Raw genomic sequence first — 17653 nt, forward strand, 5'->3', positions numbered from 1 at the left:
TGTCTTACTCTCAAGGAAACTTAAATAAGCTGTATAAAGAAATCATTCATAGACGGATCAAAGTTGAAGCAGCACATTTACTTGTAAGCGCTGGGAGCATATAATCAGAATTGTAGAGTTGGAAGGGACCTTGAAGGGTCATCTAGTCCAACCCCCTGCAATGCCGAAATCTCTAATGCTAGCTGCCAACTTCCAGGGGGCTTAAGACGCCTTTGAACAATGCAGTTGATAAGATTGTGGCTTAGCTAGGCTGCATGCCCTGAAGAAATGAAAACAAATACAGTGGTACCTCTGGTTACGTACTTAATTTGTTCCGGAAGTCCGTTCTTAACCTGAAACTGTTCTTAACCTGAAGCACCACTTTAGGCTAATGGGGCCTCCCACTGCCACCGCGTGATTTCTGTTCTCATCCTGAAGCAAAGTTCTTAACCCGAGGTATTATTTCTGGGTTAGCTGAGTCTGTAACCTGAAGTGTATGTAACCTGAGGTACCACTGTATAAGCGACTAGTTGAAAATCCACTCCTTTGCTCTTTGTTTGCAAAAAGCCCCTAAAACAGAAGTTTTAAGAATTAACTGTTAGCTTAACAGAAAGATTGCCATAGAGCTCTTTCTTGTATAATGTCCTCGGGTTTGCTATGATGTACATTTCATACTGTTTCTAAATAGGACCTATCAAAAGCAGAGAATGTGCTTTTTTGTATTTTTTAACTTACTAAGTCAATTACTCCAAATACAATTTGTACTGCTCTCTAGCCAAGAGAATCTTTTGCTATTGTGTGCATTTCCCCCCCAGCTGTCCTGTGCGAAGGAAGTCAGATCCAAACTCACATTTAAAACAAGAGTTCTGAACTACTTTTCATTTACTTTGCTCCCCTTTGAGATGCCAGAAGCAATTTCCTCTTGAAGTTGACTTCCTTTCTGGAAACGATTTTGTCTCAAACCATGTTGAGGCTCTCGAGTCCCATTATCTGAAAAACTTGCTCTTTTTTGTTCCCTTTTCTTTGCTACTGCAGCAAAACAGACCTTCTGGCTGCAAGGGATCACGCTGAAGTTTTGCAGCAACTTTTTATTTCGGTTGTTTTCTCACATCATTATCAGCCAGCCAAGAGGGACAGACAAAGCACTCATTGGTGCCCTCTGCAACAGAACACTGCTAGCAGGGGTTGGCTGTAAATTGACGTGGCATGGAAAATCTCTGCTAAGTTTGCAACACTTTGTATGTTCCTGCAAGAGCAGTAACACTCTTGCCCAGGAGGACTTCGTCGCCTGAAAGCATAAAGGGTTATACGCCTGGATGTAACTATGGCTGGAAAATTCCTCCTGTTTCTAATTTGGGACTTGAATATTCTTTTTTCTTTGGTGTTGTGGCTAGCAGTAAACAGCATCTAAAACTTTGAGATTCCTTCCTCTTCTTTTTTTTTCTCCAATCAGAGGGAAACAGATTTTGTGGCATTCTCCATTTCTACCTCCACCCTCTGCACCTTCCTGCTCCCTGCCGGCTGCGACCATGGGGTGCGGACTCAGAAAACTAGAAGACCCAGACGATAGTAGCCCTGGAAAAATATTTTCAACGCTAAAGAGACCGCAAGTGGAAACAAAGACGGACTCTGCTTATGAGTACATATTGCTTGATTTTACTTTGGAAGGTAGGTATCTTGTTTCAGCAGTACTCTGTGTCAAAGGCTTAAATGGGCAAAAGTTTTCCTTATTTTATTTCTTTAGATTACAATATGGGAAAACTAATTCACAAGAATCTTTCAACACCAGTCACTGTTAATCATTAGGCTAATGGTTTGGAAATGTGTTAAATTGTGCGTATGAATGCCAGAAAAAAATGTGTATGCATGTAACAATTAGTGCGTTGGTGCCTCTGTTCAGAAAAAAGGTCTCTTTCCAAATCTGTGCATAGCTGAAAGCCAGTTTCTGTCAGTATCGGCAGTTCTGTTAAACTTGACAGTAAACACTACTTAAGAGCACTTCTACAGTGGAAAATACCTTTTAGCTTCCTATTCTTTGTTTTGTGTTCTGTTTTGTTTTTGTAGCTCAGGCATGGAAGGAACACTGAATGTTGTGCAGTAAAAGGCAGACAGTGTGGGTCTACTTCCCTCTTTTTTTGTTTTTCTTGTTTCTAACCGACTCCCTGTCCCAGAAAGTTGAAAACATAAACAACCGACCCCAGACGGCTTCCCATTAAAAACAGGCAGTTCTATTCAGCTGTACAGTAGTTGCTTCAGGGACTCATAATTTTTGCTGAAACGTTTTGGTGTAGCTTCTCCAGGGCTATACAGCAGTTCTTGTGGTTGCAGTAGCCAGAATACATTAATGTAGATTACAAGTATAATCTTCATGAAGATTGTTGTGCAGGACCCATTTTAGTCCATTACCTGCATTTTTGGCTTTTCATTCTGTATACAATTTATTCATTTCTCTTTGGGTGAAGCGAAACTTCTTTGTGTGGAGAAACAGTAGCAACAACGACAACATAGTTTTGAGTCTCATGCTGGATTACCTAATACATAAGCGATATACCGGTCTATAAATTTAAATTGGCAATTGATTTAATGCCTTCTAGATTTTGTTTGCAGCTTTTGTTTTGCTACAATAGTATGTAGCATTTTGAGTTGCATAGCTTTGACGTTCCTGAAAGTAGTCTGATGGTGGTTATTTCTTGTGAAAAACAATTATTTTTCATGAAAACATACGATTTAGCAACTGAACGCAAGGAGGAGGGGAGGTATCTTTACATCACTGCAGTGTTCCATGACACATACCAAAAAAATCAGGGTTCGAGCCAGAATTTCCGTTTTGCGAATGGAAAGACTCTATTCGTGGAAAGGGTTGCAATCCAGCAGAGACTCCTCCTGGAGGAATGGGGGTGGTGGTAATCAGGCCCAGAGTCAGCAATTGGCCTGGGGGGGGGGGCAAATGTTAAGCCCCAAAGAACCCACTGGGACTGACAACAGTCGCTGGCATCTTCCTTCTACTTTTCCACTACCAGGGCAACCCACCATTTTCTTTTTCCCAGAATGCTTCTGGGCATAGATGGCTGCAGCCTTGGGCGGCGCTCTGCTTCAAAGAAATAAAGATGTTGGTGACCGGTCATCCCTCGTAGCTGTTCTGGAGCCCAATATTTCCCCCAACACATCAGCTGTGCCCTCTGCGCTGGATTGCCTCTGCCCTACCCCGGCCACTGCAACAGGAGCCTCCGCTGAATTGCGGACTCTTCTGCAAACAGGAGTCCTTCCTGTTTACCGAAATCTGGGGCTCCTGTGCCCCACCTGGCGAGCTTATTACGGAGGATCTTGCCAGCATCATGGATGTTGTGTGTGTGTGTGTGTGTGTGTGTGTGTGTGTGTGTGTGTCCTGGAGGGCATCATGCCCAGATCCCCCCAGAACTGGTGCCAACCCTGGAAGCAATTTTCACAAATTCATCCTTCCTCTCTCCACCACCTCCCACGCTGTTCTGGAGTACCCCCCCCCCACCCTCTGGAGCAGATTTTCAGGGAGAATGAGAGATCTGTCGAAACCCATTTTCCACAAGCAGCTCTGTGAGCGGAGTTCCCGCTGCACCAACTTTGAATCTAATCTGTCAGCAATATTGTGCTTAAATACTTCACCTGTTGCTAAATTCGCAAACCCTTCAATGAACACGATCTGAATGTTTAGATGCACTCAGCTAGTTTTCTGTACAGTGGTACCTCGGGTTATATACGCTTCAGGTTACAGACTCCGCTAACCCAGAAATAGTGCTTCAGGTTAAGAATTTTGCTTCAGGGTGAGAACAGAAATTGTGCTCCGGCGGTGCGGCAGCAGCAGGAGGCCCCATTAGCTAAAGTGGTGCTTCAGGTTAAGAACAGTTTCAGGTTAAGTACGGACCTCCGGAACGAATTAAGTACTTAACCTGAGGTACCACTGTAATCTCATTAGGATTTCAGCAAAGACACAAGACCCCTTTTACTTCCAGTCTGATAAAGTGATGCATATTTACTCAAATGTAAGGCTCACGTTCAAAGGGACGCGGGTGGCGTTGTGGTCTAAACCACTGAGCCTAGGGCTTGGTGATCGGAAGGTCGTGGTTCGAATCCTGTTGACAAGGTGAGCTCCTGTTGCTTGTTCCCAGCTCCTGCCAACCTAGCAGTTCGAAAGCACGTCAAAGTGCAAGTAGATAAATAGGTACCGCTCTGGAGGGAAGGTAAATGGTGTTTCCGTGCGCTGCTCTGGTTCGCTAGAAGCAGCTTAGTCATGCTGGCCACATGACCCGGAAAAACTGTCAGCTCCCTCGGCCTGTAAAGCGAGATGAGCGCCACAACCCCAGAGTCGTTCGCGACTGGACTTAACTGTCAGGGGTCCTTTATCTTTACCTTTTTAAGGCTCATGTTCAGGCAAGTATTATTGCAACCATAATCACCTAATTATGGATGTCATCCTAATCCTAAAAGTTCGTAATGATGTGTCTGTCTGCAGCTCAGAGGCAAGAGCAACATCTCAGCTGTTCCATGGTACAATTACTGCTTCTAACGTTCTTGTGCAGCCTTTAGAACACTTAATCGTATGTTTTCATTTGCTATCTTAGCAAAATTTTGGAGCTGGCTATAGGTCACCTTGTGCAACTAGGATTGACGTGTGTGTTTGTGTAACAAACAATGTCATCTAAATATGACACCTACATATAAACTGTACAAAACCAAGAAAACAGACACTTAATGTTTGGAATAATTCATCTACCTTACATGAACATTCCCAACAAGCTTCAGCCACATACAGCTATAGTATAACACCATTTATGTGTGAATATCTTATTTAAGAGCATCCACATATTAACTGGTGAATGTCTAAAGGGACTAATTATATTGTACCATTTTATGGCTACAGTTGGGTACAGGCCTGCATTGTCCTGTACTGCATATTTTAATACATAAACTGGAATTTTATTTACGTATTTAAAAATGTATTATAGATTACCCTTTCGGGAATAGTTGAACATTGATTGATACATCTAGCATACACATATTTGTTTAGGTCTGGTTCCTGCCGAAATACTGTCATCAAGCTGACTGAAAATTAATTTATAGACTCTGCATGTCATTTAAGTGCAAAGTTTTCATTTCATTTTTTATTTTATTTTTGTTTGCCTTCTGTCCATCCCGGGGGTGAAAGTTACTTCTAGTATAACAGAGTTAGCCTAACAGTGGCCTAAAATGTTGATGTCTGTAATCTGTTGTTTTATATCTGTGTTATTGGGATTCAACATTATTTTGTTTTGTACATTCTGTGAGCCAGCTTGAAAGGTCTCTGTCCTGATAGGAAGCTTAGAATACAGAATCAGTTCAGACCCCAAAACGAATGTGAGCAAACCGATGAAAAAATGCTGGCATCTGAGCTCGTCTAATTTTGTGATTTCCATTGACTGAAATTATGGTTCAGAGCAACCGACAACTCTATGGTGCAGAATCTAATATTGAGCAGGAATTCCGCCTGCTGAAAATCTCAGCTTTTTCTTTCTTATTTACTTTTAATAGATACAAGTTCCTAGCTCCCACTGATGCAAAAATAGGTTCGACAATACTGTAGCCATAATAGCTACTATTTTAATTTTTATAGCTTTCTCCCTGCACCTGTTGTTGTAACCACTAATCCTTCCAGCTTCTCTGAGTCAGTGGTGTGATATAAAGCCATGTGCAGAACAGCCAAGTTGTTTCAATTTTTTCCTATTAGCAGATACCTACAGCAAAACCCCACATTGCAGCTTAAATTTTATATACAGAATATATATATAAGCTACTGTTTCTGTCCAGTGCTGTTGGAAGTCACTGAAATGTTTGTGTAATTGAAATCCCTTTAGCTTCCTCAAATCCAGAGGCAATCAAGATCAGCTCTGTGCTGGAAATTGCAAAAAAGGTGGAGGAATATTATACGAAAGGATATGTGGTAGGAGCTATTCACCCTGTTTTACTGTCAATTGGACGAAGAAGACATTTCCCCGCAAGTCACATTTATCGAGTCGTACTACTGCGTCTCAAACTGAGGTATGTACCATGGTAAATAAGTGTTTCTATTATTGTTGAATGTATTTATATCCTGCCTTTCTCCCAAATAGATAAGAGAAACGTAGAGCCAGGCCATAAATACTTGGTCTCAAAAGGTAATTCATTTGCGTTCCAAGTAACACATTTGGGCGACTTTGTAATCAGGCCTCCATGGAGCATTAGCCAAACAAAAGAGTTGCCAAGACTGAATTCATAATATTTTGGAACGAAGGGAGTTGTGCGTGCTGGCATTTTGTACAAGATACATCAGACTGTAACAAAGGCTGCTTTCTTTCTGTCTCCAGCCAAAAGCATCAAGCATCTAGAGGACAGAGACAACCCAGACTCGTGATTGAGGAGTGTTCTGCAACATATGAAACACTAACAAATGAGGTGGTAAAAGGACTGTTGGAAAAGGTAGGAAGGTCTTAACAATTCCTCCTTGAAATATTTTGCTTGTACCATTTTCAACATGTCATGTAGCTTAATTTTTTCCACATGTGACGGAGCCCCCTCCCCTCATATGTGCTTCTCAACTAGTCACCTCTTGATTTGCAGACCATTTTAAATATGAACCTGCAAATGATGGTTTGCTCTTGTCTCGCAAGCCTGGGTTATACACCAGGATTTAATCCTGCTTCATAGGGCGAGCACAATCCATAGTTTGCTAGTTCAGACGTAATGAACTATGGCTTGCTACAATCCACAATGTAACTGATGAAATGGAACGCACAAGGGGAGTTAGGAGAGCACATACCATAGCCACAGTTTGGTGTTACATGTAAGCCAACCCATAGTCACATTAACAGGTGGAATCAGTCAGCAGTCCAGAAAACTATGAATTGTAATATCTTTAACTATATACAGTAGTACCTCGGGTTACATATGCTTCAGGTTACAGACTCCGCTAACCCAGAAATAGTACTTCGGGTTAAGAACTTTGCTTCAGGATGAGAACAGAAGTCGTGCTCCGGCGCCGCAGCAGCAACAGGAGGCCCCATTAGCTAAAGTGGTGCTTCAGGTTAAGAACAGTTTCAGGTTAAGAACGGACCTCCGGAATGAATTAAATACTTAACCAGAGGTACCACTGTATAGGTAGATGAGCCTAATTTATAGAATACTATTCTGCTGCAGTAAACTGTTTATAAACACCTCAAAATTGTCAAAAATCATTGGGTGGTATTCAGCTAAGTTTTGATCAGAGTAGACCCATTGAAATTAACAGACCTAACTTAGCCACGTTCATTAATTTCATGCTGGGTTTATGCTGAGTAAAACATAGTTGAATAGCTTCCAAAATGTTGTACTCTATATTTTACTGTGATATGAACTTTGTAGTATGGCACTGCTACAGGCCACAACCATTTCGCGCAGGCGTTCTGTTTGTGGCCCCTGTGTACTTCAGCGGGGCACGTTTAAGTGCACCAGGCCCCCATTATGCCCCGCCCCATTCTGCCCCCATCCTGCCTTCTTCTGGGTCCAAAAGAACCTGCATGTTGGTGATCACACATCAATTGGACGGGCCTAAAATAGTTGCCACCTGTATTTATGTTGCATAATCTATAAAATAAGCAACTGGACCATACTTCATTGTGTCTCACTTCTTGCCTGAAACTGTATTGAAAGCAGGAAACAAGTTATTTATAATAACAACTGTAATACTACATCTAAATGCATATTGCACTATTTTTAATGCTATGGGTTTCAGGCTGATGAGACAAGCAGATTTTGTATACTCTGGGATTTACAGCAGGTTGGTGCAGTTATCAGGCACCTGTAACATACAAGCTACCTGCACTTTCTGCATTTTAAATACAGCCGTACCTTGGTTCTCGAACAGAATCCGTTCCAGAAGTCCATTCAACTTCCAAAAACGTTCAAAAACCAAGGCACAGCTTCCGATCGGCTGCAGGAGCTTCCTGCACTTAATCGGAAGCGTCAAACGTTCGGGTTCCAAAGAACGTTTGCAAGCCAAAACACTCACTTCTGGGTTTGCGGCGTTTGGGAGCCAAAACGTTCGACTCACATGGCGTTCGGGATCCAAGGTACGACTGTATGTGAAGAATTTGTGTGCTCATTATGCTATCATGCAGAATACGAACTCCCATCATCCCTGACCATTGGCCGTGCTGATGGAAGCTGTTGTCAAAAGCATCTGGGAGATACCAAGTTGGGGACAGCTGGCCCACCGCTGCAGGGGAAACTTATATAAGACTAGGTCCAGGCTGGCTCCCTCCACAAACAGAAGAGGTTGGTTCCATTTGTGAAAGAAACTAAGATTCAACGGAGACTCCCCACTTGAGCCAGATACCAGAATGTATGTGAAGACTACGTAGCCCCTAGAAGACCAGGTTACTGAGCTCTGACCCAGCGCCCCATTTCAGACTGCATGTTTATGGTTCTTGCAGAGCTGCCCCATATTGGCTTTGTTAAAGCCAATGTGGTAGAGGGGCAGGATAATAATAATAATAATAATAATAATAATAATAATAATAAAATTTGTATTTATACCCCGCCCTCCCCAGCCAAGACCGGGCTCAGGGCGGCTAACAACCAATAATAAAAACAAGTTGATTAAAATACAATTTAAAAGATTAAGATACAACATTAAAACATTCGGGTGCAATCTCTTCATAGGAGGAGAAAGGAAAAAGAAAGAGGGGGAGGGAATCAAACTGATTCCAAGCCAAAGGCCAGGTGGAACAACTCTGTCTTACAGGCCCTGCGAAAAGAGATCAGATCCCACAGGGCCCTGGTCTCATGAGGCAGAGCATTCCACCGGGCCAGAGCCAGTGTTGAGAAAGCCCTGGCTCTGGTTGAGGCTAATCTAACTTCCTTAGGGCCTGGAACCTCTAGAGTGTTGCTATTTATGGACCTTAAGGTCCTCCGCGGGACATACCAGGAGAGGCGGTCCCGTAGGTACGAGGGTCCTAGGCCGTGAAGAGCTTTAAAGGTCAAAACCAGCACCTTAAATCTGACCCTGTACTCCACCGGGAGCCAGTGCAGCTGGAAAAGCACTGGGTGAATATGCTCCCATGGCAGAGACCCTGTGAGGTGCCTCGCTGCAGCATTCTGCACCCGCTGGAGCTTCTGGGACAGCTTCAAGGGCAGCCCCGCATAGAGCGAATTACAGTAGTCAAGCCTAGAGGTGACCGTCGCATGGATCACTGTGGCCGGTCGGGGTGGGAAAGGTAAGGGACCAACTGGGTGTGGTAAAGCAATATAGAAGCAGCAGTTGTGGAGATTGCTCTCAAACCCACTTCCCTTGCTCTCCGTTAGCCCCAGCTTCTGCCCAGGTATCTGAACAGACCTTTGCTATTTTCACACACCAGTGCGCACTCCTTTCTTCCCGCACCCATACTCCTGTATAACGAAAGCATCACATGCAAATGACCCCTCACAGTGTTTCTAATTTCTGAATAATAATTTAGAAATGATTGCTAAATGCGCACAGCTTAATTATAACTGTATTTGTGTGTTGGGGGGGAAATATATAGATCAACGATGCCGCAAAGAGAGGAATGAAGTTTGTCGGATTTATAACACAACCGTGTCCAAAATCGAAAATCTGCAATGGCACAAGCACAGATGGGAATGCAGAGTCCGATTCAACCCTAGGCAGAAGGAGTAGGGAACAGAGAAGGCACAACACAGATGACAGTGATAAGCCCTGGAATGAAGGGACTCTGAGTGGACAGTCCTCTGAGAGTGGCATAGAAGAAGAAATCCAGCCAGACATTGGGCAGTTGCGGGAGACAGATTTCCATGATGGAAGAGAAGGCAGTCCTAGCCCAACTAAACTGAGGAAAGAAGGTACTGAAAATTGCTACATATATAGTCTTAAGTATTTCCAAGGAATGTAAGTATCCATTTTTGGACACGATTACCATCCGGACTGGTTCAAGATCTGAAGGAGCTTTTGGACCTAGCCAAACCCACCACCCCCCAACATTAGCAAACAGTGATGGCAGGAGGTGATATTTTGATATACTGTCCAAAACCATTTTGAAATCCATATCGTGATACTGGTTTCATACTTTTTGTCCTGGCGATATATCGCAAATCATGGTGTGTGTGTGTGTGTGTGCGCACGCTATGCAAAAATCACAATGTGGGGAAAACCGTGACGCCAACCACACTTAGCTCCATCCTTATTTCAGACATCATAATGTATCAGCATATCACAATGTTTAGCAGCTGATATATCATGATGTTGAAAACCAGATATTCCCCAGTCCTACTGTTCGCCTCTACATAAAGGTAAAGGGACCCCTGACCGTTAAGTCCAGTTGCAGACGACTCTGGGGTTGCGGCGCTCATCTCGCTTTATTGGCTGAGGGAGCCAGTGTACAGCTTCCGGGTCATGTGGCCAGCATGACTAAGCCACTTCTGGCGAACCAGAGCAGCGCATGGAAATGCCATTTACCTTCCCGCCAGAGCGGTACCTATTTATCTACTTGCACTTTGACGTGCTTTCGAACTGCTAGGTTGGCAGGAGCAGGGACTGAGCAATGGGAGCTCACCCCGTCACTGGGATTCGAACCGCTGACCTTCTGATCAGCAAGTCCTAGGCTCTGTGGTTTAACCTACAGCGCCACTCGTGTCCTTCACCTCTACATAGTTCCATCCTTATTTCAGATATTGTGATATATTGATATATCGTGATGTTTAGCTGGTGCTGTTTCACGATGTTGAAAACCAGATATCACCCAATATGGCTTCCCAAACACAAAGGTCGCTGTGGGTAACTGAGAGGAGAAGGGCAGGGCAATCAGCATGGCGAAGGCACAGTGTCAAGAGTGTCCGGTTGGTGGCAGTGGTGCACCTGCACTGCTCCAACCTCCCCACCTCCTTGCGCTTCTCCCTATAAGTTACTGGCAACAACCTCCGTGATGGGAAGCCAGGTAAACTCCAGCAGCCACAATGGCCAGCTTCAACTTTGATGAGTTCCTCTTGCTGTACAGGCTGTGCCCCTTTTTAGAGCAAGGAAATCTTACCATGCTGATCCATGGTTTTGTGAGCTTTGTTACTGCAAGGTACTCCTTATGTGCGGGTGGTGCTGTGGTCTAAACCACCAAGCCTCTTCGGCTTGCCGAGCAGAAGGTTGGTGGTTCGAATCCCTGTGACTGAGTGAGTTCCCGTTGCTCTGTCCCAGCTCCTGCCAACCTAGCAGTTCGAAAGCACACCAATGCAAGTAGATAAATAGGTACCACTGTGGTGGAAAGGTAAACGGCATTTCCATGCATTTTAGCTTCCGTCACGGTGTCCCATTGCTCCAGAAGCACTTTAGTCATGCTGGCCACATGACCCGGAAAGCTGTCTGTGGACAAATACCGGCTCCCTCGGCCTGGAGTGAGATGAACGCCACAACCCCATAGTTGCCTTTGACTGGACTTAACCGTCCAGGCGTCCTTTATCTTCACTCTTAAGTGAGGCTGCTCTTGAAGATGAACTTCCACAACAGGGATGGGTCCCCACAATCTGGAGAGGCGCAAGTTTGCCACCCCTGTGGTATAAGAGAATCCAGAAGAGGCGAGGGCTTTCTTGACAATGACATTCTCGTTATTGTAAGGTCCTCTCCAAAGAGGTTCGCCTGGGGCCAACACTGCTGTCGTTTGATAGCAGTCAACAGCATTTTTATTTGCCCATGCATTTTAATAGATTATATTAATTTAACTGAACAAGTTTTAGTCTGTTTGAATTTTTTTTGCTGATTTCTTGTTTTTGATGGGGTGTGGTGTGCTTTTATGCTGCATACCGCCCTGATATCTGATTGTTTATTTTTAAATAAAATAAATATTTACAAAATGCTTCAGCCCATCTGCTGATGGTTGTGGCAAGAACATAGGTAACCCGTTCCAATGTAACTCCAGTGTAACTTTGGGCCCAGCTCAACATGTTGGTGCTGACTTCACAGCCTGAAACAAACCTAATTCAGGGAACTGCCTCTCTCTGTGTGAGTCCCTTTGCCAGCTGCAGTCCTCAGAGAAAGGGTTGCTCCATATTTTCACATGAGGCAGCCATCAGCAGCTGGTCACAGGGCCTTTGCTGCGGTCACCCTGAGGTTTTGGAATGTCCTCCTGAATGAGGTCAGAAATAGCGTGTCCCTGATAGCATTACAGAAAGGTTGCAAAATCCATCTATTTTGCGTGGCATTGCTTCAAGGAATATGATGGTCATTGGGTGTAGTCTCAATTGCTAGTATGTGGTTTTGTGATCTTGAAATTTAATTACTGGTCATTATTACGTGTAGGCGGGGACGCAGGTGGCGCTGTGGTCTAAACCACAGAGCCTAGGGCTTGCCGATCAGAAGGTCGGTGGTTCAAATCTTCGTGACGGGGTGAGCTCCTGTTGCTCGGTCCCTGCTCCTGCCAACCTAGTAGTTCGAAAGCACGTCAAAGTGCAAGTAGATAAATAGGTACTGCTCTGGCGGGAAGGTAAACAGTGTTTCTGTGCGCTGCTCTGGTTCGCCAGAAGTGGCTTAGTCATGCTGGCCACATGACCCGGAAGCTGTACGCTGGCTCCCTCGGCCAGTAAAGCAAGATGAGCGCCGCAACCCCAGAGTCATCCATGACTGGACCTAATGGTCAGGGGTCCCTTTACCTTTATTACATGCAGGCACAGTGCCCTTATCCAGAAGGTCCCCATAAACCTGATGGACCTGTTTTGCCACCTCCCCAACCCCAGCTACAAATGTGGATGGAAGCAGGCATGTGGGTGTGCTACACACAGCAACAGGATGGCCTTCAGTAGGAACAGGGGGTCTGTGCTATGAATGGGGCAGAATTTCAATTGAATTTGCATTTAAAGGCCAACCTACTTAATTTGCAGTTACTGAAACGATGCACAGACTGAAACACGACTAGCCTATGAGAACAGCACTTCTCCAAATTTTCCAGTGCAATTTTCCCCCCAGGAGCTGTGTGTGCATATACTGGGCTCAAGTGTGCATAAAATGCACGTGTAAGTGAAAACAACATACAAAACAATGAATTACATTAGGGGAAATGGTTTTGGGGAAAAAAATACATTTGACAAAAATATCTTGCGAAATGAGTATGATGAGGAATTTTTGGAAATAATGGTGAATTTTCAAAAGGAGTTGGGTTGTTTTTTGTTTTAAGTAAACTGATATGGTATTGTGGAGTACTGAACTCAAGCTTGAGAAACTGAAAGAAACAAGAATTAACAGATTTGTGCATCCCTGGTCTGTGAGCATCCCCATTTAGCTCCCTGACTTTCCTACAAGTTACTTGGATTGCACATTCAGCTCAAGCAAATATGCATTAACCTCCCATTTCTCCTAATCACCAGTTACACCATCAGTAGGCATGCCAGCAGGTGACGTGGTGATGGTGAAACAGAACTTTGTCAACTTTGTTGACATACAGTCCCATGTGGCTGTGCCCACACTGGATCAAATCATGCTCTTCTCCATCTTCTTCCCCATTTTCTATTTAACACAATGTGGTTTTAACTACTGGAGGAGGGGAGCAGTATAAACCATTTGTGGCTTAAGGAAACTGTTCTATGAAGGTCTTACAAACAAATAAAGCTCCTAAGGTCTTTGCATTTTCCAGACAGAGGCAGTGTAGGCATTCTGTATTAACCGAAGAACGGCACGAAGATAGGTAATCAAGAAGAAAGTTATAGCAACTTAGGCAAGTATGCGCAGAGTGGGAAAGGTGAATCTTGGAAATGTTGAAAAGGAAGTTGCCGTTGTCTGAAGTTCAGTTTGGGGGGGGAGGGAATCAGAACTCTGTGAAGGGATGTCGGCAGCATAATTGCAGAGACCAGATTATGCCGTGAGATGCCAGCAGTGTAAAAATAGATTGGATAGATGAGAAAATTAGAGCACTGAGAAAGGGGATGTAAAACAAGACGGGCAAAGTGCCTAGGACTGGGCAGGGAAGATTCAAAAGCAGAGCTGTCCAACTCAAAAAGAGACAGAGAATGAGCATTTTGAGAGTTAGGAAAAGAACTCAAAGATGAGACAACCTTGTTCTGTCTAAGGAGAAGGAGGATTTCAAATGTTAAGCACCTCTATTAAGTTGTCTGTTGGCTCAGAAGCTTCCAGCATATTGACTTTCAACACCCCACTTGAGTTTAAACGGTTTTCATTCGCCATGTTGAGGCTTTATGTCATGATCTATGGACAAGTTTGTTCTCTCCACTTGAAATACTGATAACTGCTCTTGATAAGTGTTCCATTTTTAAAAGGGTAATCTTAGTTACTCCATTCCTCCAAGCCCTCATTCAAATCAAATTTTATTAAACGGTCACAGACCAGATTAACTCGTACAGCTAGTCAGCGAAGCATAACACCAGAAAAAACAAAGGACAATTTCAATACAAATTAGGCCATAACAGCAATTTAAAATTAGACAACATACATAAAATTAAGTATTTGCCTTCGCCTGCATATTGACATTGGAAAGCTCTTGTTTCCTGCGCCTAATAGCGGCTACACAAAATTTGGCCGCATTGGTCGTAATTTCAGGAACCTTATCTTCTATCAAGGCTCTCAGACGTTGGAGTTCTGGTTCATTTTTACGCTTTTGTAGAACTGGGGCAATAAAGGTCTGGCGTAGATCCTCGTAGTAACTACAATGCAGCAATACATGCAGACTTGTTTCCACTTCCGATGAGCCACATGGGCAAACGCGTGACGCATATGGTTTGCCCTCATTATCCCTGACTTCTTTTTTTTCTAATATCTTATCAGATAACAGATTGTATACAGTCTTCAACGTCTTCGAGGATGATTCCACCTCTTGGACATATCACGACGGTGTCTTGTCTCTAAAAGTGTCAAGGAAAGGACCAGTGATTAGTACTTTGGATGCCGACTGGCTAGAGTTAACCACCTTTTATTACAAACAAGGGTTGTCCTTAATTGATTCATTCGTACACTGGGAGGCTTCTAAAGGTAACTGGAATCATACCATTAGTCTCTTTGCACCTGAAAAAGGGCGATAATAGTATTATTTATTTCAGAACAGTAAAGGACCTAGATAATGTAGTGGCTTCTCTTACTTAATCAATGTTAAAATAAAAAAAATTCCTTCCAGTAGCACCTTAAAGACCAACTAAGTTAGTTCTTGGTATGAGCTTTCGTGTGCATGCACACTTCTTCAGTCCAGGTCTTTTCATGGTTTTAAGTTTGGTCTGGCAACTTCTGTTTCAGTGTATCTGAAGAAGTGTGCATGCACACGAAAGCTCATACCAAGAACTAACTTAGTTCAAAAGACCTGGACTGAACAAAGACATTGGATTCTTATCTCACTATACATAACTAAACCATTTCTCACCTTCCCACCCCTTGCCTTTTCCTGTAAGACCTATTACAGTCGTTAAGAGTTGTCAAGAGGCTCTCTCAGCTATCTGCCTATCTCCCATTCCCACCACCCTTCTGAGTAACACCCCTCCCCACCTTCTCACTATATAGAAGGATCTGGCAACTTCTGTTTCAGTGTATCTGAAGAAGTGTGCATGCACACGAAAGCTCATACCAAGAACTCACTTAGTTGGTCTTTAAGGTGCTACTGGAAGGAATTTTTTTATTTTGACTATGGCAGACCAACACGGCTACCTATCTACTACATTAATCAATGTTGTACAATAAGTGTAGGAAGAAAGAAATGATTATTGTGAGGGAAGACACAAATAGTAGAGAAATATTCTATTTTTTCAACAAGTAATATTTTTCTAACAACATTAATTTTTCTTAGAGAATTAGATGGCAAAAAATTAGGGGTGTTTGTGAGTGAACCGACCTGATTCACAACTCCTAAATTAATACACGGATAGGAACACAGTTGTCTTTTGTTTTTCTGAATTTTGTGATACCATTCATAGCTCTAGTAATGCATCAAAATGCATATAAAAAGTGTCTTTTAGGATACCCTATTTGATATGGATGTTTCTGAAGCAAGAGAATAGCACATAATTGGTTACTTATGTGATTGGAAGTTTGGGCTTCAGTGATTGTTTGGTAACTGAAAAGCTTCAAGTTCTTTAAAGTAGCATGCTAATTTTTCACCCAATATTCATTTCTTTACTGTTATTATCACTGTTTGTGATAGTTGGGTATGAATGGAACAAAGGGCATCAAGAACAGTTTCTTTGTGTGAGGTCTCTTCTCTGAAGAGCTGCTTCTGACAAAGATTTCACACAGTCCTTGTATGGAAGATATTCAAGTGAGAAGCATTAATAGCTAAATGATAACATTAAGAAAACCTCTTAAGTGAGTAATTTTATGCCTGCTTAGTGCTTTATACTTTACACATTAACATAAAGTAAATTTAAACAAACAATAACGTGGTTCATTTAAGAGGTCTTCTTAATGTTATCATTTGGCTATTAATGTTCATTTTAATGCTTTCCATAACTGATTTTCCCTGTGTGGAAAATAGTTGAACATAAACAATTTTAATATGGCAATTAGATATATTTATTAAAATGTTTTTATTCCTTTATCTTTGGAAACTAAACCTTTCTAGATTTTGTTTTAGTATGTCATGGGTGATTAACTGTGTTTGGCATTTACAGAGAAAAGTACATACAGTATAGTAACGTAACAGATTGTGGAATTAAGTGTGGGGACTCCACAAGTTGCTAGCGCCGTTACTTGGAAGTAGAAAATGATGCCCTGGGTCGATCTGTAGGAAAAGGATCTGTTCTCAAAAGGACCTCTAAAATGGTCATGTGTTAAGAGACAGAAGGAAGAGTGTGCTCCCAATGTCTCACACTGATGATGTCACTTCTGGGCTCACTTCATTCTGCAGCATTCTTCACAGCGATGATAATGTGTGAGGGTGCGACATCCTGGTATATGCTGGTGGCGCTGTGGTCTAAACCACTGAGCCTCTTGGGCTTGCCAGTCGGAAGGTCAGCGGTTTGAATCCCCGCGACGGGATGAGCTCCCATTGCTCTGTCCCAGCTCCTGCCAACCTAGCAGTTCAAAAGCACACCAGTGCAAGTAGATAAATAGGTATCACTGTGGCGGGAAGGTAAACTGTGTTTCCGTGCGCTCTGGTTTCCGTCACGGTGTTCTGTTGCGCCAGAAGTGGTTTAGTCATGCTGGCCACTTGACCCGGAAAGCTGTCTGTGGACAAACGCTGGCTCCCTTGGCCTGAAAGCGAGATGAGCGCCGCAACCTCATAGTCGCCTGGACAGTACTCAACCATCCAGTGGTCCTTAATATCCTAAGAAGTGTGTGTGAGAGAGGCATGCAGACAGAGGTCATCTGAACATTATACAACTACAACAGATCAGAGGACAACAGTTCAGGCACTGTTTCTCTCTCTCTCTCTCTCTCTCTCTCTCACACACACACACACACACACACACACACATATCTAGCACATGCAATGTGCCAGGAATCGGGTACCTCCTTTTTACAGGCTCTTTAGGAGAGGGAAATGACATATTTCTTCTACACAGTAATTCCATACCAGAGGGGTGTGTGTGTGTGTGTGCGTGTGTGCGTGCACGTGTGTGTGTGTGTGTGTGTGTGTGTGTGTGTGTGTAATCTCTCATGGAGAATAGCACTAGAAGCTGGTGCAATCCACCCTTGATTCCACGATCAGTTTAGTTAGTAAAGGTGACATTATTTTCCCCTGTA

The 17653-nt window shown here is 43.3% G+C and overlaps 1 protein-coding gene across 2 annotated transcripts in view; it reads left to right on the forward strand.

The window, feature by feature from the left end:
* The first annotated feature begins 941 nt into the window (after window positions 1-941).
* Window positions 942-17653, forward strand: part of RFTN2 (raftlin family member 2) — a 48152-nt gene continuing 31440 nt past the window's right edge. The window contains exons 1-5 of one of the 2 annotated variants that reach the window (XM_081180700.1): window positions 942-1647; window positions 5844-6027; window positions 6333-6444; window positions 9525-9840; window positions 14753-14956. In XM_081180700.1, coding sequence (XP_081036826.1) covers window positions 1509-1647; window positions 5844-6027; window positions 6333-6444; window positions 9525-9840; window positions 14753-14956 — 955 coding nt within the window. In that variant the 5' untranslated portion in view covers window positions 942-1508. The remainder of the gene's footprint in view (window positions 1648-5843; window positions 6028-6332; window positions 6445-9524; window positions 9841-14752; window positions 14957-17653) is intronic. The other variant, XM_081180699.1, reaches the window with a different exon arrangement.

This window comes from Podarcis bocagei (genome assembly GCF_964188305.1).
Source record: "Podarcis bocagei genome assembly, chromosome: 1".
In the NCBI taxonomy this organism is placed as follows: domain Eukaryota; kingdom Metazoa; phylum Chordata; class Lepidosauria; order Squamata; family Lacertidae; genus Podarcis; species Podarcis bocagei.